General features: G+C 40.9%; 1 protein-coding gene across 1 annotated transcript; it reads left to right on the top strand.

Annotated features, from left to right (window-relative positions):
• Nucleotides 1-23: 23 nt before the first annotated feature.
• SPCS2 (signal peptidase complex subunit 2) lies at nt 24-20,313 on the top strand. The gene is made up of 5 exons (XM_008526138.2): nt 24-209; nt 10,327-10,410; nt 11,215-11,375; nt 13,655-13,789; nt 19,545-20,313. The coding sequence occupies exons 1-5, from the start codon at nt 96-98 to the stop codon at nt 19,729-19,731; spliced, it is 681 nt and encodes a 226-aa protein (XP_008524360.1). The 5' UTR covers nt 24-95; the 3' UTR covers nt 19,732-20,313.
• Nucleotides 20,314-24,711: the final 4,398 nt, after the last annotated feature.

The following is a 24,711-nucleotide window of genomic DNA, read 5'->3' as shown; positions in this document are numbered from 1 at the left end:
ACGGGTCCCGATGGACTCCGCGCGGCGCGTCACGCCGTCAGCTTCAGCCAATCGGCTTCGGACAAGTAGGAGGGGGAGACGTAGAGGCAGACAAGATGGCGGCGGCGGCTGCACAGGGCGGGAGAACTGGAGGTGGCGGAGGCAGTAGTGGGGCTGGCGGTGGCTCAAGCTGTGCGACAGGCAGTAGCCGCAGCGGGTTGTTGGATAAGGTGAGGAGCCGGTTCTTAGGAACAGTCGAGGCCTGGGGAGGCCCGGGGGGCGGCGAGCGCACCTTCTCATCCCCGCCCCCGTTTTCTTCTGCGGCTTTTTGGGGGAAGGGGGGCCTCGTCTTGCCCACCCTGGGAACCCTCCGGGCGCTGGTAGCCCGCTCTCCACACCTCAAACCCAGGCTCTGTCCTCTTCAGGTCTTCTTTCCTTCTCGGGAGTGTGCCTGGTCCTCAACGCCAGCCGCCACAGCTTTAGGGTAATTTGATTATTCCCACATTTCAGTGCAGCCTTCGTTTTTCCTCGGTGGTGCTGGGGGCCACTGCTGAATGTGTCCATTTCACCGACCGGGAAAACTGAAGCCGGAAGGAATGAAAGCAACCACTTGAAGTCAGTAGTCCCCAAACTCCGAACCACGACCACCACACTTGCATGCTGCTGCAGATTCCAGAGTGCTCTTTGGCCTTTTGTTTGCTGAAGTTTCTAGGTGTTTTATCACGATACCCTGGATATTGAACTTATTTGAGTGTTGACTTCCCCTACCGGATTGACAGGAAACCTTTAAGATTTATCTTTTTCCTCTCGACTTCTTTACCCTCCCCCGTCTTTTTCCGCTCCTACCTGCCACCAGGTGCACTGGTGAATCGAATTTATGAGCTTGCTGCCTGCTCTCCCTTGCCTGTTACCCCATCCGCCCGTGCTTTTTTTTTTTTTTTTTTTTTTTAATTGCATTCCTAGCCACAAGGGCCTGAAGGAAAACTCTCCTCCTGGGTTGGCCCTTCTTGCCCTTTACATAGCATCTTGGAAGAAACAACTGCATGGAGATCTGAGTCCTAGTACTGGTTCTGCCTTTAATTAGCTGTGTGACCTTGAAATATACTTGTTCTCCTTATGTCTGTTTCCTCATCTGTAAAGTGAGGGACTTAACCTTAATGTACCCTAAGGTCCTTTGTAGTTATCTCATTGTAGGGCCCTGGGCCAGTTTGATGAGAAATGTTAAGCATGGGGTCTTTATTATAGGAAAGAGGATTTTTTACTTCAGTTGGAAACAGCTTTTAGGCTTCTCTCTATCTAACACATGGTAGGTGCTTAAGAAATGAATTTGTAATCATATTGAGGACTTCAGATCTAGATCTTTTTGCTTTCTTTTTGGGTCATTGGTTTTGAATTACGTGGTTCTCAGACTCTTAACCCTTCTTAAGAGACGAGAACATATTCTGGTGGTTGGGATGATAAATTGCTCCAAGAAATTTGAAACTGTTGGGAATTAATGGCCATTTTCCTACGTAAATCCTGTCTTCCTGCTGGGTGAGTGCCCTGCAGCCTGTGCTCGTCCTATCCCTTTGACTGCTCCTGCTTTTTGCTCCACTTGGATTCTCACCAGCAAACATTAAGCATGGGCATTCTGCTAAGGCAGTGGTTACTGAAAAGTGTATGGCATCATTGTGGTAATGAAAGAACCTGGATTTGAGCATCATAAGATCTAGCCTTTGAAGTAGCTCTGCTGCTTTCAAACTGTATGAAGACCAGCAGGTCAGTTAACCTCGCTAAACGTTCCCGTCTTCATCTGAAATATTGTGGTTTTTGGGACAATCAGATGAGGTGATATACATGAATGATCTCTGTAACCTGTAGTGTCTAATACAAGTGTGTGATGGCAGAGGAAAAAATCAAGAATCCTACTGTCAGAAAGTACTCAGTATAGCTGAGTGTAGGACATGGGATACCCAAAATATTAAACATAAAAGTATTTGGTGTATTCAAATGTGTACTTTGTATAGAAGTTCAAATGAGAGAGAGAATGATTGTTGAGATGTGGTTGATAAGGGGGTGAGGGCCCTAGGGGAGGACCTTGTGTCTGAGAGTAGAGTTGGGACCTTATTTTGGGGGAGAGAGAGGCAAGACATACCAGGTAAGGATGTCCTTGAGCAAAGGTACACAGATGGTGCCTGATGTTTCTCAGGTAGTGAGTTCACCGGACTGTTCTCTAAGAGACCTGTAGTGACAAGCAGGTAGAATCAGATTGAGGAGGGCATGGATTGCTTGAAATAGGAGCAGGAAGCTGTTGAAGGTTTTGAGACTATGTAAAGCTATTTTAGGAAAATTATTCAGATAGTTTGGATTGGTAGAAATTAGAAGACTTCCAATAAGGCTTTATAGTATAGATACCATACCGGTGTATAAGGTTTAGTGTAACCCCTTTAGTTTGAATTCTAGTGCAGCATATTAAAAGCTACTTGGTCTTGGATTAGTTACATAAGTAACGTGAACCTGAATTTCCTTATGTAAACAGTGTGGATGCCCATATGTATTATAGGCTTCTTGTAAACATTAAGTTGTGTATTATTGGTAAAGGTTCTTCGTAAAGAGCTATAAAAATAGAATGACAAGGTGACGAGAACCCCAACTTGAGTAGCAGAAATAGATAAAAAGCCTCACAAAGGAGCACTTAGCAGAATTAACAAAGAAGTGAGGGTCAGAGGAGAGAGAAAATAAGTTAAGAGCTGTTTAGGTACTTTTTCTTGGAAAACTTCACCTCAGCCTTACGTTGAGTTGTTCCCTGTCTGAATTCTCTAGCATTTATTGCACACGGGAATTAAACTGTTACTTAACATGACGTACTGTCTTGTATTGTTCTACCAATTTGTATTTGTCTGGTTTCCTGTGAGAGGTCCTTAAAGTTCTCTATAGAAATCAGCACAGAATAAATACTTGCAGCATTGAATTTAGCAGAGAAAAAACTTAAGATCTGCCACCTCAGTCTTCATGAACTGCCTAGAGGATGATGCCCCTAATTGTCTGAAGACTGAGGGTACTGTGGAAGAGAGCATGGGAAAAAAATGTTATCCTCAGTGGAGGAGAATCTGAGTGAACAGAGAAGCTTTTGCTCTGTAAGAGTGAGAGGCTGTTCAACCTTACAATCTCTTTAATTTGATTGTTCTCGATTTTTTGGAGGGTGGTTATTTTATTTCCTGCAGCTGTAGTTTCACTTGCCAGTAAGGAAATGTAATAAAGAGATGCAAATGTGCTTCTAGCTTTCCCTAAGCAGATGTGAATTTCAGCTAGTATGAAACTGACTTTAAGAACAAAGCAATTCTAGTTTTCTGATCTTAAAATAGGTATGCAGCGGTAATTTTCCAGCCTCCATCACAGAATAACTTAGATCACTGCAGTAGATTATTTTGTGCAAAATACATCAAAAAACATTTTGTTCTTCATAGCAGGCTATAAAGAAAAATTGCTTGCTTAATTTGTTTTGGCTGTCAAAATTGATATGGTATTAAACCATGCTTTCCAGAAGCTTTATCCAAATGCTTTTAACCTCATACCTGGATTTCTGTCTCCTGGCTGGATATGTTTTGGCTATTAAAATGTGGTCTTAAACCATGCTTTCTAGACGCTATATCCAGACCCTTTTAACCTTATACCTGTATTTCTGTCTCTTGGCTGGACTGTCCGCCTTTCCTGTCTTAGTAGTTGAGAACACAGGCTCTGGAGCCAGCCTGTCTGGCTGGCTTTGAATCATGGCTCTGCCTCTTACCAGGGTTATGTTCTTGGGCAAGTTAATAAATCTCTTTGTATCTCAGTTTTCTCATCCATAAAGTGGGGGAAACAATAGTATTTACCTTAAAAGATGCTGTCTGGCACATAGTAAATACTCAACAAAATATATATAGCTACTGCTAACTAGCTGGTTACTCTGGGCTTCAGCTTCCTTAGGTAAATATTTTTCATAACATGATATGAAGACTGTCCGTATCAGACTCCTTTGGGGATTTAGTTAAAAATACAGATGTATGGACCTCACCTCAGACCTGAATCAGGTTCTCTAAAGGTGGGGCCTGGATATCTGCATGTTTTTACACATAGTTATTTATTTATTCCCTCTGCTTTTTTTTTTTTTTTTTTTTGGCTGAGGAAGATTAGCCCTGAGCTAACATCTGTTGCCAATCTTCCTCTTTTTATATGTCAGCTGCCACCACAGCATGGCCACTGACAAGTGGTGTAGGTCTGCGCCTGGGGACTGAACCCTGGCCACCAAAGCAGAGTGTGCCAAACTTAACCACTAGGCCACCAGGGCTGACCCTATTCCTTCTACATTTTAACAGTTACTTCCAGGTTGAGAACTGCTGTCTTAGATGACTTTTTAAATCCCTTCTGGTTCTGATGTTTTAAGGGTTTTTTGTTTTGTTTTGATTTTTAACTATTCTGCTTAATCAATAGTGGTTTCTCTAAAATGTTTGTAATGAAGAGACCTTGAAGCTCGTCTGTTGTGTTCTCCTCATTTTATGGACATGGACACAGTTGGAGAGGGGAAGGTGAAGCAGCTTGCCCAAGACCACACAGTGAGTTAGTAGCAATTCTAGAACCTGGCTTCCCCAGTTCTTAATCCAGCACTCTTTCCTTACTTGGTACATTGTATTTCATACTGGAGCAGACCATGTGCTAGCTAATGTAGTAGTGGAAAGAGCCTCTCTTTTGAGGCTGCAAGACCTAGGCACAAGCATCACCCATCAACCATGTGTCCTGAGGTCATGTATCCTCTTTTACTCTCCTTGATGGTGTCTCAGCTTACTGGACTTCTGGGTGGTGTGCCTGTACCCTGATGCAGCTCTGACAGGAGGGACAATTTTATGACATTACAGTAATCGTGTGTGTTTGTGTTTAAAGGAACAAGATGCTGGCTTTTTAACATTGTTTTGCAAACTAAACTTTAGTAGCATCCCAAACTCATTATTTTTGACTTCATCAAAATTAAGAATGTTTTTGTGTCAAAGGACACTATCAAGAAAGTGAAGAGCCAGCCCTGATGGTCTAGTGGTTAAAGTTCGGCATGCTTCGCCTCAGCGGCCTGGATTCAGTTCCTGGTCATGGAACCACACCACTCATCTGTCAGTAGCCATGCTGTGGCAGTGGTTCACATAGAAGAACCAGAAGAACTTACAACTGTATACAACTACATACTGGGGCTTTGGAGGGTTAGGGAAGGAAATAAAAAGGAGGAAGATTGGCAACAGATGTTTTAGCTTAGGGCGAATCTTCCCCTGCACAAAAAAAAGTGAAAAGACAGTCCACAGAATGAGAGAAAATATTTGCAAATCATATATCTGGTAAGGGTCTAGTATCTAGACTATGTAAAGAATCTTACAACTGTTTCCTCCCGGGTGCCTTCTCTTGGAAAACAGACATGACAGTTCAAACAGTTGTCCAAGCCCGAATTCTAGTAGAGTGGTCATCTCTGTCTTCTCTCTCTCGTGTTCCTTTTAACTAGTCTGTCAGTAAGTCCTGCCAGATCTACCTCATAAGTATTCCCCTTTCATCCCCTTGCTGCTGCTCTAATTCAGGCCTTGCATCTAAATCAGGCCCATCTGATATATTTATCCCCAGTGTTACTCCCCTCCAGACCATCTGCTGGTTGCCACTAAAATGACTTTTTTTAAAAAACATAAATTTGATTGTGTTGTTCCCCTGCTTGAAATACTCTCCATTACTTGTCTTAGAATCAAGTCGAAGTCCCTTAGCCTAGTAAACAAGGCCATCTAGGATATGCTCCCTCTGTCATGCACTTCATCTCCTACTCCTTGTCCTCTTTGAAGCCTACATCCCCTTTCTAAACCGGGAAATATCAAAGAAAGTAGAGAAAAAGTTTATTAGTTTTTCTTAGAGCCATGCTCAGTTCTTTCTAAATCAGAGTAGAGTCCTTCCACTGGCACCACTCACCTCTGGTCTCCTTCATCTCTTCAGTGTGAATTGAGGAGTCCTTTGAGTCTTACTGCCCAGTCGTCAAGGTAAGGACCCTTATGAAGCAGTCCAGCAAGGTCTTTATCACTGCATGACTTACTTTAATAACTTTATTACAGTTATTAAAAAAGAAGAAAATGGAAGTGTTCATTCTGTTATTTCATACTCAAGACAATTTTGTTTTGCTGGACATGCCTTTATGACCAAGGATTTTGTCCTTTTTTGACATCCTACTCCCTTAAAGCCGGAAGATGCATGGGGAACAGGAGAAGTCTGTAATTGCCAAATCAGTAAGGTCAGAAAATGCTTTTCTACATTGTTCATTGTTTACGCATTCTTCAGACCTGGATTGTGTTTAATATCCTTCCTAAGTCCTAGAGACCTTGATGCTGTACCTACAGTGAAATGTCTTTGTAGAACTTTTTATTATTCAGATTTGTGGCGGAGAATCATAACTGAAATGAGTTTTTGTAGTGTTCTGTCAAAGCCGTCAAATTCATCTTTTCTCTGAGCTGGTTAGCTGTCCAGGTCTGGCAGAAGGGATGCTGGTTGGTAAACAATGAAACAATGAAAACAGCAGTAGCTCCAAGGAAAGCAAAAAGCTATGCGGGAAAGAAAAAGTAATTCGAGTATACTCCATGACTCATCTCGAAATAGCATTAATGGTCATAATGTAATCTCCGAATGATGATCTAGCCAAAAGTAACGTATGATGTAAGACCAATTCAATATTGATCTACTACGACTGTCTTAAAAAGATGGTGGGGAGAGGCAGAAGAAACAAAGGTGAGTGTGACAGGGAGTAAAACAGCCGAATCCCATCTTTCATGGTGAGAAGTCAATAGATTTAATGCCAGAAACTGAAAAATTAAGAAATAACAATATAAACTTTTTTGTTTTTGGAGGTGAATACCAAAAAATATCATCCAGAGGAGATGAAAGTAGAGTCTCTCTCTCAGGAGTGGGAAATGACAATAGCAAGGATCTTAAGGGGAAGCAGGGACTGCTATTTTTTCATAGCTCCCAGAACTCTTACTCTTTGAACTGTGCATATATGACCTGGGTACAATATAATAATGACTAAATAAGTCAATACTTGTGATTGTTGATTGTACCCAACATACATGTATCTATAACATGCAGGAGGGAATGAAGGGAAGAAGAGTTGTGTGTGCAGTTACAGCATCTGATATATCTTAATTGGCACTACTGTCGGTATCAGGGATCTCCAAGACCACTCCGTTCAGTGGTTCACTAGGAGGGCTCACAGGACTCAGCATGTCATCATACTCATGGGTAAGATTTATTACAGCAAAAGCATACAAAGCAAAATCAGCAAAGGGAAAAGGTGCATAGGATGAAGTCTGGAGGAAACCAAGTGCAAGATTCCAAGAGTCCTCTCCTGGTGGAATCCCATAGGATATGCTTAATTCCTCCAGCAACTATATGATGTGACAATGCATGTGAAGTGGTGTCTGCCAGGGAAGCACATTAGAAATTTAGTGCCCAAGTTTTTTAGTGGGGACTGGTTAAGTAGGCACCCTCTGCCTAGCCCGAGCCAAAATTTCACACTTCTAGAAAGAAAATAGGTGTTTGGCATAAATCACATTGTTTATACAAACAGTTTAGGCACAGTGAGCCACTGTTGTCTCTTAGGGGAAGATTTGTATCAGTGTAGGAAACTGTTTACCACCCAGCTTCCAAGATGCCAGCCAAGGGCCATCCTTTTAAGCACGCCTTTCTAAGGATGGCAGTCTCAGGCCTATATTAACTCTTTTCTGCACAGAGCCTTTCTTTGTAATTGATCCTGTGAGGTCCCACATGAAAGAAACCAACTTTACTTTGTCTTTTTATTATTATTTTTTAACTACAAAAGGAAAGCAATTTGCACTTAGGATTGCAGAAGATAAGAGTGAGGGGATAAAAAAGGTAGTTTCTAAAATACTCTGAATAGCAGTAGAAGGAACATGAAAAGTAGCATACATTTTAGTTGATGAGCAGTTTTTGAGAATGATGGAAAATAAATCAGAAAAATAAGCACTTAGCATTCACTTCTTGCTCTTTTTCCAGATATGTGTCTGTACTAAGGCAGAGATGCTATTTGCTTTGAGATAGGCTAAGGTTTTTCATGCACACAAAATGTATGATGCTCCGATCTCTTCAGAAATCAAATTATAAGCTTTCTTGTGATTCATATAATTCACTGGAGATGTTTCTGTTCTGCGTACTGAAGATTGCTTCGAGGTACCAGACAGTGGAGTTAGAACAGAGGCTATTTAAGCACATCCTATAATGGCTGCTTCTGCATTTTATCCCCCAAAATTGCCAAGAAATTATCCTCTGAATTGTAGAGGCAAGTTTCTTTTCTGTGATGCACTGCAGGGCGAGTGGTGTGTGGCTGAGTTTCTGTGAGAACATGATTTTTCTTTTTGGAGTGACCCAAAATTTTCTTAATAACTTTGTTTCACAAATAATTCAAATTCTCTGGTGGATTCTGGCTGTACAAGATCTTTCTTTTGCTTGCTGTTATCAAAATGAGGTTTACTTAACTAAATGTAAATGAGCTATTTAGCTAGAAAGCCTGTTAATTTTTTCTTGGTTCAATTTGTATGTTTAAAATTAAGTGTCATGTTTGATTTGTAGGCTGGCTGGCTGTGAGAATCAATATTACAACATGCTGCCACAAGTAATTTTCTCAAAGAAAATTATTTTTTTAATGAGACACCAAAATGAGAAAATCTTGACTAACATTTAATTACTTGATATATGGCTGTTTTAGTTCATATTTTTTCTTCCAATGAACTTCACAGAACAGTTTTTCTTTTTTGTGTAATAGCATATAGAATTACAGTAAAGAAAAAATCAAGTTAAATGGCTGGCCTTGTGGCATAGTAGTTAAGTTCATGTGCTCCACTTTGGCGCCCCAGGGTTCATGGGTTTGGATCCCAGATGCAGACCTACATACCACTTATCAAGCCATGCTGTGGTGGTGTCCCACATACAAAATAGAGGAAGATTGGCACAGATGTTAGCTCAAGGCCAATCTTCCTCACCAAAAAAAGAAAAAAAAGGAAAAAATCAAGTTTGATGAATTATATTTCTACATTCCTTTAAAATCTTCTCAGTTACTTTTTGCGGATGTTTGTTCCATACATGCATGCAGTATCTCTGAACTTGTGCTCAATCAGAAAGATAAATATGAAGTTCTCTTCTCTGTTCTTCAGTAAAATCTATTCTAAGGCCAAATGAATTTTGACTTACTTGCTAGTCTGTAATTTTTATGAAATATTATTTGTTCACTTGAGCTAACAAATTAAGAGTTGGACATTATGATCTTTAAAAGACAGGTTTATCAGGTTATTTATAGCACCCTATTCCACTTAAGCTATGTTCACATAATCACTTGCATTTGAGAAAGTTTTTACTATATAATACATTCACATGGTTAAAAATTAAAAAGGCCTGCATTGAGAAGTCTCACTCCCATCCATGTCCCTTTGCCTTCTCAGGATATCTGGGTTTACCATAGCTTGTTCAACCAGCCCCCTATCAATGAGCACTTGAGTTACTTTTTACTTTTGTAAATGCTGCTGCAGTAAGTAGCCTTGTATTTTATTTCATGTGTGTGCAGATAGGGAAAAATTCCCAGAAGAGGGAAGTGGGATCCAAGGTGCTAGATTGTCTCCTGTAGATATTGTACCATTTTGAACTTCTACCAACAATGTGTGAGAGAATCACTTCCCTCTGACGAGCACAGTGTTTGGTAACCTGTCTAAACCTCTGCAGAGGAGGGAAATTGAAGCAGGGTTTGTCCAGAGTCACATAACTCAGTGGTAGTAGACTTGGTTTTTAATTCAAAATGTTCTTTCCAACAGACTACACTGGATTTGCTGTTTTCTTGTATTTAAGACATGCTGGTAAAATAATAAAATTTTTAGCTGTCAAAGATGTATTAAAGAAGACCTTTCTCATTTTGTTAGTGTCTGAAAGTTCATGAACGTCTTATTTTATGAGTTTTATGGTCACAGAATGAAAGGATGAACAAGTGGAGTTCTTTTCTGTACCCATGTTTCGGTAAAGTGAGGATGGGCTATGTGAATTCACATCGTACTCTTTGCAGCCCGTAAAGTGTTCTGGTTTTGGGCTTGTAGATTTTGACTTCTCAACATGGAGACTGGCAACACATGAGTACCACGTGATTCTACTGACTTAGTTTCCCGCAACTTCATTTTTAAGTGTTTTGTGTTTTTAGCTGTGCAACGTCAGAAGACAGAGAGTAAATGTTACCTCTACTGGAGGATGCTCTTAAGGAAGTAGTTCATTTTACTTTCAGTAAGATGCCATGTCTCCTGATGTACAGCTCTTCTGTTTGTTTTACAGTGGAAGATTGATGATAAGCCTGTGAAAATTGACAAATGGGATGGATCAGCTGTGAAGAATTCTTTGGATGATTCTGCCAAGAAGGTACTTTGTTGAGGAGTGGGGGTCTGTTAGCACATGTACGGCTGATGGCTCGTCTTCTGCAGGATCTTTTCTTCTGTGACTTGTAGAATGACCTTAGTTTTTAGTGTTAGGAATTCAGCCAGAAAGCAGTTCTAAAATCCTTACAGTATATGTAGGGGAACATGTATTAAAATACAAATGTTAGCTACCTCAAGCTCCTCCTCAAATTCTCTAATTTTTGAATTCCAGAAAGCTGGTAATCTATTGTTTTGGAGGTTAATTAGCCTAGAGCCAAGAAGATTGAGGGACTAGAAGACATTCTCCATGATTGGTCATCTCTCCATTTAAAAAGGAAAAGAAAATTTTAGCTTCATCCTAGTGGAAAAGTTGAGGATTTAAAAAAAAATGTATGAGAAATTGATGAACTTTTTCTCTGGGATCCATTGTAAATAGCTTGAATCTTTTTTTTTGCTTAGACTGGTAAAATCTTAATTGGAGAGAACTACTTGGTAATTCATATAGTTCTTTTTTTTTTTCTTGTGAGGAAGATTAGTGGTGAGCTAACATCTCTCCCAGTCTTCCGTTATTTTGTATGTGGAACACTGCCACAGCGTGGCTTGATGAGCAGTGTGTAGGTGCATGCCCAGGATCCAAACCTGTGAATCCTGGACTGCCAAAGCAGAGCATGCGAACTTAACCACTACGCCACTTAGCGTGCCCCCATATATGATCCTTAACATAACTTTTATCTTGGAAATTTAGAGTAAAAACAGGTACTAGCAAGGAAGCATTCCTCTTAGCTTGATTCCTTGTTCTTTTCACTAGGTACTTCTGGAAAAGTACAAGTATGTGGAGAATTTTGGTCTCATTGACGGTCGCCTCACCATCTGTACCATCTCCTGTTTCTTTGCCATAGTGGCTTTGATTTGGGATTATATGCACCCCTTTCCAGAGTCCAAGCCTGTTTTGGCTTTGTGTGTCATATCATATCCTTTGTTTATGCTCAGGTTTGTTTTCTAGTGATTATTTTTAAAAATCTCTACTGATACTTCTCCCTGCTCCCTACGAAAAAACCAACCTTGATTCTGGGGCCTGCTAATGTTAGAATTGAACGTTATGAGCTCTGGGCATCTGTAAATTGTGTGGTAATTATTAATGATATTTTAGATTTAATATGGTTATTTTCTCTTTAATTCTGTGTAGTTATTAATATAGAGGTTATTATAATCCAAGTGTGAGCACCTGATAGCAAAATACACAGTAATAGTGAGACCCAGCTCTGCTTATTTCTAGTCCAGAACTTTTCCCATTAGACCAGGTTGCTTCAAGCTGCTCATTCCAGGGTATTAGGAAAGGATCCAATTTTGGAGGTTGAGATCTCTGTTAGGTTTTCTTGAGGCTGAGGGGCTGGACTGGGAGTTACTGAGCATGAGCTGTAGATGTGGCTTGTGTATCTTTGGAATTAAGAACCTGTTCTGGAGCTAGAGAACCTGGGTGTAAAATCCAAAGTGTTTTGTCATCTTGTGCTAATAAGAACTGAACTTTTTTGAGACTGTCTGAATGCTGCTCGTTTATAAATGTGGGTAATACACACTCAGAATTATCATAAAGATTAAATGAGAGATTTTATGATGTGTTTGGTATATAATCAGCTCTCAAATGTTTCATTTCCCCTCTTCTTTTTATGATAAATGTGGAATCATGTGTGTTACCTTCCCAGCTCTATTATTTCTCAAAAAGCTGAATACAAAGAACTTTTATTATACTGTTACTGTTATTACAAAAATTATACATGTTCATAGGAACAGTTTTCTTGCAGTTCCACTCCTTCCCCCCTGAGTCAGTCCGTACATACTGCACTTTTCTTTTTAACTTAAAAGATATATTGGATGTCTTTTTATATTAGAATATACAGGGCTATCTCATTCTTAATAGCCACATAATATTATTGAGTGTCTCCTATGTGCCAGCACTGTACTAGTGGTTTAAAACAAATTATTTTGGTAAGCGGTTTATTTTTCTTAATAATTTTTCTCATTACCTGAAATATTTCTAAAAACTCTCCTTTGGGGACTTTTCCACAGAGGCAGTTAGCAAGCCATTTAATAAAGGAGATCCAAATTAAAAAATGACATTATCCAAATTGATCCCAAATCATGCTGTCCAGCATTGGTACCTTGATTCTTTTTAGTAATTAGATAGATCATCTCAGTATGAATTTTTCACTATTAAGGCAGTTCAAAATAATATGCTGTAGGTTCTGGAGAGGGTTCCCAAAAGAGTTCCAAAGAGGTTTGAACAATAACAGCAACATAATTACACAATTATGGCCTCCCAAGAGGGCTACCTTAACGGAATTTTATTTGTTAGCTTATTTGTTTAAAATAAAACAAGATCTTGCCATTTTTATAATCACGTTGGTTATTAATAGTAATGACTACCATTAGAAATATCTTTGTACTAGACACTAAATATGTGTATGTATGTATATACCATCTCTAAATCTCATGACAATTCTAAAAAGTTAGTAGTATGCTCATTTTAGAGGTGATGATATTAAGCCTTAGGGAAGGAAGTAATTTGTCAAGGTTACTTTGGTTAAAAGCCAGAATTCAAATCTAGGACTGCCTCACTCCAGAGTCCATACACTTTGCAGTATACTTGCCTGCCTCTGTCTCTAAATTTTTATAGAGTTTAACTGACACGGTGTACACAAAGCTCTTATGCCAGTTTCTGGCACACAGTAGGTACTCAAATATGATAGTTAATACTATCAAAAACTGAATATGGTAATAAGCCTATATGCATGTAGGTAGTAATTATTCTTATAATAAACTAGTTTGAAGTCACTTTTCTTCTCTTTTAATGAGTCTTGAAATTGGTTGAGCATGGTCAAGTCCACTGTGATCATTAGTTTTGTATTTTATAGAAAAATAAGCACAAATCTTGACAAACTAGGTGACTGGGTCTTTCCTATGTGTTATCTTTGAACAGGAGAGATGAGAGCTCGTTTATGCCCTGTACCTTTTTCCTCATCTTCATTTTTGAGGTGTTCTTTGAAGAATTAACCAGAGAGAGTCTTGCTTCTCTTGGTACATAAACATAAGAATGAAAATGAAATAGCCAAATTTTCAGTGTTTTTACAGTGAGTCAAAACTACCTTCTCTAGGACTATCATTATGAAAGTTTTCGTAGCTCTTGCTTGTCAATTTGTGTTGTCTTTTGCCTGTATGTTTGTGTGTTTTACCCTTAACTTTATTTGAACCTATTTCGTGATGATGGGGATCCTGACCATTTATACCTCATATAAGGAGAAGAGCATCTTTCTTGTGGCCCACAGGAAAGATCCTACAGGAATGGATCCTGATGATATTTGGCAGCTGTCCTCCAGTCTCAAGAGGTATGCCTACCCTCACAGATTCTTAAATCCTGATACTGGGTTTTCTCTGGGTATTGAGTCATTATCAGCAACAGACTATTGTATGCCTATTCTATGCGGATCATAGTGCTCGTCATGTGAAATGAAGAAAGGACTATGAATGATCTAGAAGGTTTTTCCTAGCATTGCACTTCCTGGATTGCATTATCACAGAAGTGCTCTGAGGATAAGCTGTGGGAGAAAGTACTTTGATGGAAGAACGAAGAATAATTCTTTTTCCTTTTGGCCAATTAACTGAGCCAATTAGAGTGCAGAACTATGAAGGCCAAAGGTGTGAAATCTTTGTTATCTTTGAAGAACCCCTTTAGCTTCTATATCTTCTATGATCCTGACTTCACTCTGTGCAATCAGGAATCTCCGAAGCAATGTGCTGGGCAACTCAGAGAAGCACAGTTCAGTCTGTTTCTGACCAGCAGTGGGTATGACTTTGGGCACCTGACACAGGTCTTTCTAGGATCCAGAATGGGGTTCAAATTCCAGCACCTCTGTTCCTGATTGTGTGACTTTGGTATATCACGTCAACTATTTGAGCTTTAGTAGGGTCAAAAATGACTTGTAGAGTTGTTGGGAAGATGAGATACCAGTTACAATAGCAAATGTCTGTTGAGCATTTACCATACAATGAGTATTATGCCAAGCGCATTATCTCATTTAAACCTCAGAACAACTCTTTTTATAGATTAGAACACAGGCCCAAAGGGTTTACTTAATTCTTCATACAGCCTCAAAATGAATTCCAGCAGGTATTCCAGCCCATGCCTGAGCCCAGAACTCATGCTCTTAGTTGCTATCCTAAAAACACGTGGTATAGTTCCTAGCGTGTAGGCTCTGAAATTAGAAGTACAATTATTCACATACATGTAGGTGAGTATAGCATCAGCGCCAAACAGCTTCTCTCATTACCGACTTGTGGAGATGCCTGTGAGGAGGAGCAGACCTTCATTCCGATGTTGCAGCCGAGTTCTTGTCTCCTCCTGGCAGGGCTCCTAGGTGCCCTCCTGGCCTAGCCATCGTAAATCTGCACCCTGTGCCAGGCTACTGAAGCAGAGTTGCAGAATCTAGACCCTGGCAACATCTTGATTTCATTATTTTCATTCTGACTTATTATTTTTTTTGACAGCTTTATTGGGAGAGAGTTTACATACCACACACTTCACCCATTTAAAGTGTACAGTTCAGTGGTTTCTGGCGTATTTACAGATGTTTGTAGCGCTCACCACAGTCAACTTTAGAACATTTTCATCACTTCAAAAAGAAGCCCTGTACCCTTTAGTTGTCATCTCCCTATGCCCGCAACTCCCCAGCCTTAAATAACCACTAAGCTACTTTCTGTCTCTATAGATTTCCTTGTTCTAGGTATTTCCTATGAATGGAATCATGTAGTATGTGATTTTTTGTGACTGGCTTCTTTCCCTTAGCATAATGTTTTCAAAGTTTATCCATGGTGTAGCATGTATCAATATTTCATTCTTTTTTATGTTGATTGTTTCTGTTGCGTGGATACACAACATTTTGCTTATCCGTTTATTAGTTGATGGACATTCGAGTTGTTTCCACCTTTTGGCTGTTATGAATAATGCTGCTGTAAACATCATGTACAAGTTTTTGTGTGGATGTAACGTTTTCATTTCTCAGGTAATATACCTAGGAGAGGAATGGTTGGATCATATGGTAACTTTTTAATTGCTTGAGGAACTGCCAGATTGTTTTCCAAAACAGCTGCACCATTTTATAATCCCACTAGCAGTGTATGACTGTTCTGATTTTTCCACATTCCTTGCTGATTTTTACCAACTGACATATTGTTGGTACCTGTGGAGAGGAAATATACCACCTCTGTTCCTTCTCATTGCAGTTAAATATAGATGCACTTCTCTTTGCTTGAAGATAGCTCCTGACACATTGGCACTCTCTAACATAGCTCCTTTCAGAAGTCTTGGTGATTCAGTGTCCAAGTAGATGGTTATTCCAGTACTCTGGCCTCTCAGTTTTACTTCCTCTCCTCTGATTATCTTGTTTTCTACTGTGTCTTCAACACTTCCCTGGATATACCCTCGACCTTGCTGTTACTGATAACTAATTACCTTCAGTTTTAAGTATTCCACTGACCATTGCTTCCTTTTTTCCTAGTTTCTCTCCTGCTTATTCTCTTGTCCTAACAGTTCTCCAGCCCCAGTGGCATCTGTAATCCACTGAGAATGCCACCTGTTCACAGTCCCTCTGCCCCTCACTTCCTCCTCACCCACCTTAGATTTCATGGCACTTCTGTAGTCCAGTTACTACTCTCACTGTCCTAGAGGATCTTTCATGCCTTCTCTATCCTCAAACCTCCTGCCCTCCTCCTCCACCTTTACTCTCAGCTGCTTTTGTTGCTGAGAAGATAGAAGCAATCGGAAGTCTCCCATCACTCCCTACTGCAGTGCTCATCATATTCTGCCTGCTTTCTGAGTTCCTGTCGAAAGCCTCCTCTCCATTGGTCCACTGGATTCTATCCCTTCTCATTTATTTGATATTTCCCTTTCTTTCTGGCATACAACATGGTGTGATTTCTCCCAACTAAAAAAACTTTCTTTCCCCTTATTCTCTGTGCACAGTGTTCCCATTCTCTGCCCCTCTTTTCTTCCATTATCTCATGGATCTGTTCTTGTCTTCACTTCTCTTTCCCCATCGTACTTCACCTGTCAGCAACATTTGACACTGGATCACTCTCTCCTTATACTTTTTTTTTAAAACTAGACTTCTAGGATACCATAATCTTCTAATTTTCTTCTTACTTTAATGTCTGTTCCTTAGTCGCCTTTGTGATTCTTCCTTATTTCCTTTCTCTAAATTTGAAACGCACTAGTGCTTGTTTCCAGCACCTCTTCTCTATCCATATTCACTTGCTAGATGTAATCTTATCTGGACTTTCAAGACTTTAAATACCATCTATATGGTGAAGATCTCTAAGTCTGTATTTTTTTTTTATTGCGGATACGATAATTTACAACCTTGTGAAATTTCACTTGTACGTTATTATTTGTCAGTCATATTATAGGTACACCACTTCACCCTTTGTGCCCAACCTCCCCTCCCCGCTTCCCCTGGTAACCACTAATCTGTTCTCTTTGTCCACGTATTTGTTTATCTTCCACATATGAGTGGAGTCATACAGAGATTGTCTTTCTCTGTCTGGTCTAAGTCTGTATTTTTATCCTAGATCTCTACTCTGAACTCCAGGTATATCCCACCTTTCTATTTGACATTGGATCCTAATAAGCACCTCAAAATTAACATGTCTAAAACCTAACTCTGCTGTCCCTCATCCAAGCCTGCTTTTCCTCATCTCAGTAAGTGACAACTCCATCCTTCTGAATACTCAGGCCAGAATTCTGAAATCATTTTGATTCCTGTGTCTCAGTCCTTCTAATAGTCTGTCAGCAAATCCTGTTGCTCTGCCTTCTAAATATATTCAGCCTGACCACTTACCATCTCCACTGCTACCGTCATCTGTCAATTAGGTACTGAAATAATGTCCTAATGGACCTCTGCAGCTGCTTTCCCTGCCCGTAGTCTGTTTCCAGTACAGCAGGCAGTGATCCTTTTAAAACATGAGGCAGATCAACTCAATCCTCTGCTCAAAACCCCCTCACTCAGTGCAAAAACTTAAAATCCTAAGATTTAAGTCCACACTTACCTATTCTCTGCACCCCACACACATATGCAAACACACCCTTCACCTCCTGTGACTCTCATCCTCTCCCACTCCATTCTGTTCCCATTAGCCTTTCTGTTCTCAGACATTCCAGGCATATTCTTGCCTCAGGGGCTTTGTGTTTGCTGTTTCCTCTGCCTGGAATATTCTGTTTCCAGATAGATTGTTCTCTTACCTTCTTTAGGGCTCTGCTCAAGCATCTGCTTAGGGAAGCCTTTCCTGCCTGCCATATTTAAAAGAACATCATATTTTTTATTTTATTGTTGGTTCCCTCACACACACTAAAATAAAAGTCCCAGAAGGCAGAGATTTGTCTGTTGTGTTCACTGCTGTATATCCTACCTCTAAAACTGCCTGACATGTATAGTTGGGGCTGAATAAATATTTGTTGAATTAATGGGAAACTATTTCTAAAATGCATCAGATCACAACTCATCAAATCATGTCCTGCCATCAAAGCCACGGAACTGCCAGTAGAACTGGGCCCAAAAGTCCAAAAATTACTGGGATATCAGTTAGTAGCAGTTGGTCAGAGCTTGAGAGAAATTTTTGAGGTGTTAAAAATAGTTCAGGGACCTTCACTTCCTGGCTGTCCAGGTCAGGAGCACTGTAACTGGCTAGACAACAATTTATTGAGCTGTCATTGTTTTGAGCACTAGATGGTAGGCACTATTTTAACCATGACAGGGATCCTGAAAAGTAGGTGGTAGCTTTCTTATTTTAAACGTGCAGAAACAGGCTCAAGCAGCTGCTTCCTCTAAAGATAATACCAACCTGACGATCTACTGAATATACCCTAGTTAAATGGAAGCAGAAACGGGGCTGCGGCGGGGGGGACGGGACACGGCAGGAGTGTCAGCCTGCCAGAGATTGATATTACAAACCCTCTTGAATGGGTGGAAGTAGTAAAGGCATTCAGGATACTTCAGGGTATAGCTAAGGGATCTCTGGAGTTCATGTAGTAAAAGACATCCTTGGCCTGGGATCAGGGTAGAACTTGGAGGTAGATTTTTTTTTTAAAGATTGGCATCTGAGCTAACATCTTTTGCCAGTCTTCTTTTTTTCTTCTTCTTCTTCTTCTCCTCCTCCCCAAAACCTCCCAGTACATAGCTCTATACTCTAGTTGTAGGTCCTTCTCATTGTGCTATGTGAGACGCCGCCTAAGCATGGCTTGATGAGCAGTGCCATGTCTGCGCCCAGGATCCGAATGGGTGAAACCCTGGGCCGCCGAAGCAGAGCGTGTGAACTTAACTGCTTGGCCATGGGGCCAGCCCCTGGAGCTAGATTGATTACCGAGTACAAGGACTGAGCAGTGTGGAATTGGGAAATATCTGAAAACAAGAGTTCTTCGTTTATTCCTAAAAATTTGATTCCCTACCAAGTGCCAGGCTAAGAATAGAAAACAAGGAAGACAATATCCTTGCCCTCAAGAATCCCTGAGTTTATTGAAGAACATAAATATATAAACATCATTTTAATAGGTAATTTCATTGACAGCATGGGAACCTATCATTAGACCTGGCGTATGATAGGCGCTCAGCATTTGAGTTGACTGTTGATTCCCAGTGCTGTGGAAGACAAAGGACAGACATCTGACCCAGTTTGGGAGTTTTGGGGAAGACTTCCCCAGGAGGGTTTCTGCCCAAGTATAGAGTTAACAAATGGGAACTAAGTCAGGTGAGATTGAAGAGAAGTGTCTGCTAGGAAAACCCTTCTAGCATAACAAGTATGAAGTCCAGAGGTGAGAGAAGCTGGTCCACGTGGCTTAATAGTCTAGACAAGGTAAAGGAAGTGCACAGTAATTAAATCAGGGATGACGTGGCAAAGCCTACAAATCAGAACTTGTATCTTGCAGGCAGTTAGGAGCCCCTGGGATTTTTTTTTTTTTTTTTGAAAGAGTAGATCTGTGTGTTCCCTACATCACCAGTAGCCAGCTCAGTGTTGTCCTTTAAAAACATTTGGTGCTGTATTGTTACTGGTTGAATCTTTGTGTTTGATTTTTGATTTATTATCTTTGCTTAGGTTCGATGACAAATACACTCTGAAGCTGACCTTCATCAGTGGGAGAACAAAACAGCAGCGGGAAGCCGAGTTCACCAAGTCCATTGCTAAGTTTTTTGACCACAGCGGGACACTGGTCATGGATGCATATGAGCCTGAAATATCAAGGCTCCATGACAGTCTCGCCACAGAAAGAAAAATAAAGTAGCCAATTCTAAAAGCAGCCATCTTTCTGCAGGATCATGCGGAATTACTGAGTGAGGGGAAAAGAAACAGAGAATTTAAAATGGATAAAGTAAGAGATGTTCAAAATGTCCCTGTTTTGTCTTGAAATTTTAGTCCAATCTGGATAAATAGGATTTTCCAGCTCAGATATGAGAAGTTGTAGCTCTGATACCTAGCGGTAGCCTCCTTAGTCTGCTGATTGCGTTGTTTTGATTTGCTTTTCTGGGAAAGCATTTTTGCTAAAAGCTGTACAGACTTCCTCCTTCGTACCTAGCAGTACTTTATAATAGTATAGCTTTGTGCCATGCAGCATTTGAAGACTCAGTTTTTAAAATTAACCTGTTACTGACTTTATTGTGTTAATTCCTGTTTCAACAGCTGTTTCCCTTAATTCAGGATACAACTTCTTGTGTACAACTTTACTTCACACACCATTTTTGTGGGTGTGTATATATCTGACTTGGTGAGAATTGGGAACAAAAAAACACAGCTTTTTAATTTGTTTAAAACAGACCTTCTGCCTGTTACATTTTGTGCTCTTAACCAATTAAAGAAGCCAATGACATTTTTAGTTTTATATTGTCCGTGTTTTCCACTAGTATATCCCTGTTGATTTGTTTGTGCCCTTTATTAACTGCCATTTTCTAAAATTTTTTTCAATAAAAGGAAAGAAGATGTGAAAAAATGGAGTCATAGTCTTGATGGAAGGAACAGAAGAGCGAGTGTTGACAGTCTTACTACTGTCGGTTCCTTTCCTTTCTAGGCCGTTTTACTGGTCACAGGCTCCTGGGAACCTGGAGGTGAGGAACCGCTAGCACTGATAACAGCCATGGCGCTCAGTACTTACTTGGTGCCAGGTAGTGTTCCAAGTACTTTACGTGTGTTAACTCATTAGTGATCCCAACAGTCCCAAGAAGTAGGTACTGTTACTATCCCCATTTTACAGCTGAGGGAACTGCGGCGCACAAGTGGAATAATTTGTCACGCAGCTAGTGATGGAACTGGGATAGAGCCTGGGCAGTGTGGCTCTGGAGTTGTGAGCCGCATGTTTTCCAGTATTTTCCCACTGTGGTCAGAGAAGAACTGGGCACTTACCCAGATCCTGTGAGCTATGGGAATATTGTCCCCCTAGCCTCACAGAAGTACAGTTCTAACTGAGCCTAGTACCTAAAACTATATTCAGCTTATAAGAAATCACGCTTAGCCCCTTTTCCTCTTTGACTTGGGGATGTTGCCCCATGTAGCGCCACGCAGTAGGGGATTGTGGAACATCACTGAAGTTTTGGAGTCTGTACTCTTTATTCCTGTAAACCTTGGTAAATCATGTAATTCTCTGAGCTTCTAGTTTCCTCTTTTTTTTTTTTTTAGGTGATAATCCTATTCTGTCAGCAACTTTGAAGCTTTTGACAGTGTGTAATCAGATAATCGTATTTTTATAGTGAAGGAGTTACTGTTAGACATAGGGGTCCCAAGGCTTGTGGATGTAGACAAGGAATAACCCTCTTCGAGATGACTCCTTGGAGTTCTTTCACACCATGTGTACCTTTTTCTTTACTTACAAACATGTAGCTTCACTTTTTTTTTTTTTAACAAAAATTGAATTATGTTGAAATATGCTCTGTAGTTTTTTGAACTTAATATTTCTTAGGTAATTTCCCTGTCGGTATATATAGGTCAAATTCATTTTTAATAGTTGCATGATATCCCACAGTATAAATGTTTTAAATTTAACTATTTCTCTATCAGTAGATATTTTTGTTTGTTTCTAGTTTTTCGCTCTCCCAAGAAAGGAGTGAGTCTGGGAGAGAGGGGAAGAGAAGAGGTATGGGAGACAAGACACCTGGGTTGTTTCCAGCTTTATTCTAATTTGTGACCTTGGGCAAATTTCATTCCTTCTTTAGGACTAAGTGTCTGAACCTGACAAAGGCATTTAGATAATGTATCCTTTTGAGGTTATGAAGGCTCCTTACCCCCTAGAAATGCCCGCATACAAAATATTCCTTATGATTACAAAGAATATGAGTGGTATACTCTTTTAAATTTGCCCATAAACCCCAAATCTGGCATTTCTTAGGGTGCATGGATCTTTTACAGTTTTTCCCTGACTCCAGGAACCACTTGAGGCCGTATCTTTTTGCTGAAGAAGTGGGTTAGCAGCCCAGCCATGTTGCACTTGGTCATCCACCTCCCCCCAAACTCTGCTGCTTTGCACTTGTAGTATTTTAGGACAGTTTCCCATCAGTTGAACACGCTCAAGCCTCAGCCTGTCTGCGGTTTGTGAGGCTGCGGAGTGCCTCTGGCTGGCTGTTGACACTGCGTTGACTGAGTGGTCACTCCAGCCTGTTTTGAATGCTGCTGGGCTGCTCTTTACCCTCTTTAGTGGGTCTGCAGCACCCCTCCTGACGTTTTGTCACATTTTCCTCCTGGCTCTTAACTCCTCACACCTGCCCAGGATGAACTTATGTCTTCCAAAAAATATATAAGACTGCTGAGGAGAGTGGGGAAAGATAGTTAATGTTTTTCATTATTTGCAAATTTCAGCTGCTAATGTGTATTTGAGGTTCGGTGCTTTTTATATTTTTAGAAACAGTCTTTTTACTTCAGAACAACCTTAGGGAATGGAAGAAAATGCAGTTCCTTTGAATACACACAAGTTGTATTTTTCTCTGGATTCAAGTTTCTTCTTAGTTTAGAGGCCTTCCTCTTACCAACTCTCTACCTTATCTCCACCTGTCTAGACAGCCCCCTCTCTGCTGGAAACTTTGTCTCCCTGATGGAAATCATCTGGGAAAACTGCTAATATCACATTAATATTCTTTGTAGAATGTGTCCTGTCCCCCATGATAGCCTTTTATGTTATTAAATAGAATATTCTTAACAACCCAGCCTGAAAACACGTGTGCTCAGATGACTCCTAGAATGGTTGACAAGGATGCTTAATCTTTTTTTCGCTCTGGATCTTTTTGACAGTCTGGTGTTATATGTGGCCCCCTTCTCAGAATAATGTTTTAAATACATAAATACCTTATTGCTTGTTAATGAGGAGGAATTGGGGAGGTGGTTGCAGGCTCTGAGTACCAGGAAGCAGGTTCAAAGACAGTTTCTCAGAAGGTGCCCCAGTGGTTGTTCACTCTCCTCTGGGAAGGATCACCTCCTCACTAATCCAGCCATCAGCCTCACGTCCACCCCATTGTGACTACTGACGCTAGTATTCAACCTGGGTGGAAGAAGCTTCCTGCTCCTTTCAGGCAGCAGTTACAGAGACACACACCTACACAAGCATGAAAGGAGGGAAATTCCCCACTTCTATGGGCAGAAAACAGGTGAATCGTTAGAACTTTGGCTGGTCTGCTTGGGAGAAGAGGGATTCGGGTGCGTAACGCTTGTTAAGGAAGAATGGCAACTGTGGGGTTGTTTTACACACAACCCGGTCCCGCAGTCTATCATGCCAACCTTAGATCCATTCCGAGTCAATAGGAAAGGTCCCAGATTTTTTTGCAGTGTATCTTGGCTGCTGTAAGAGGGTTTGGCACATTGCGGGAAATTTCTCTATGGCAAACTCTTCTGGGAAACCACTGGTGAATATTGAATAGTATTCAGGCTCTTCATGCCCTGGATTTGGTTTATAATACTGTCGAAAGTGACCCTCTGAAGAATGAGAAACTGTTGGGAGAGGCAGTCTGCCATGAGCCCTGAGCATCCCTGCATATCTTGCTTCATATGAATGTAAGACCCCACCACTCTTTTCCAGGGCATTCTCTCAGTGCTCTGTGGGCAGTGAGCAACCTTGAGAGTAAACCAAGGAGCAGGGTTACCTACTGTTCACTATAAAAGTGTTGAATTTCCCAAGCTCAGGATTCTTTTCCTGTGATAGAACCCACTAAATGTGTAGGCATCATGCCATCTAGGCCTACCCCACATCACTTTTGTTGTGGGGGACAGGGGGAACTGACACAAACATGCTCAAGTTGCTTCCTCTTCTATAGGTAATAAAAGTTCTTTGATCCAGGAGTCTCTTGTCTTCCACTAGTATCCATGAAAGAATAATAGACTAACTTGTCAGTTTGCAAGTAAGATAAAATTCTAGATCCTTCATAGACTGTTCTGACAGTTTTGGTAACAGATGGGATGCTGACAGACATGGCTTTCTAGAAGAGAAGACATGGGCCAGGTGAGGAGGTATGAGAAGATAACCTGGGCTCTGGTAGCAAATGCTGCTAAGCCAGGGTGGAGGAGTTAGGCTCCCTTGTTGTCCTACCCGTTAGTGAATATTTTGAGGCTAAGTATCGAGAAGTAGGATTGAAACACACTGCCCAAATGGTTGCTTAGGTTGTTGCTCACTCTTCTCTGGGCAGGAGGAGGAAAAGATATTTGCTTGACAAAGCAGCAACCCTGTGGCCCCAGCTGAAGGCAGTATAGCTATGACTCGAGCAAAGTGTTCCCCAAAGGTGAAATAAATGGTGTCAGCAGTAAGGATATAGAGCTTTGAGTGCACCAAAAACATTTGGGAGTTTGTTGAGTCCAAGCAGGTAGCCTCTTGGAAGTAAATACATGACCCTGCATACTGGTGCAAAGCCACTCTTCCCTCTGTAACCGCTGATCCCTACCCCCCCACCCCCCCACCCCCCCCCCCACTGCTTTAAGGAAAGAAGTTGTGTGTGCTGGGGGTCTTTGAGGAGATCCCCTTTTATAGCTCTGTTGAATATAAACACCTAAATCACCATCCTACTTGGTCTCAAGGGGACAGGGAGCCCTGAATACAGGGATGGTCAGAAGTGCCAAGGATTGTGGGACAGATCCGTGGTGGTGTGCAGGGATGCAGAAAACTAAAACTAAAATAGGAGCCCTTGAGCCTTAGGTGCTCATTGGCGCCAAGAGTTAGACAAGGGAAGAGGCAGCACTGACCCTGGAGCAAAAGTCAGGAAAAAAGTTTCCCTGACCCAGCTGCCCCCTGCCGGCTAGC

This window comes from Equus przewalskii, chromosome 6 (assembly GCF_037783145.1).
Source record: "Equus przewalskii isolate Varuska chromosome 6, EquPr2, whole genome shotgun sequence".
In the NCBI taxonomy this organism is placed as follows: domain Eukaryota; kingdom Metazoa; phylum Chordata; class Mammalia; order Perissodactyla; family Equidae; genus Equus; species Equus przewalskii.
This window is presented reverse-complemented; position numbering and strand designations above follow the sequence as displayed.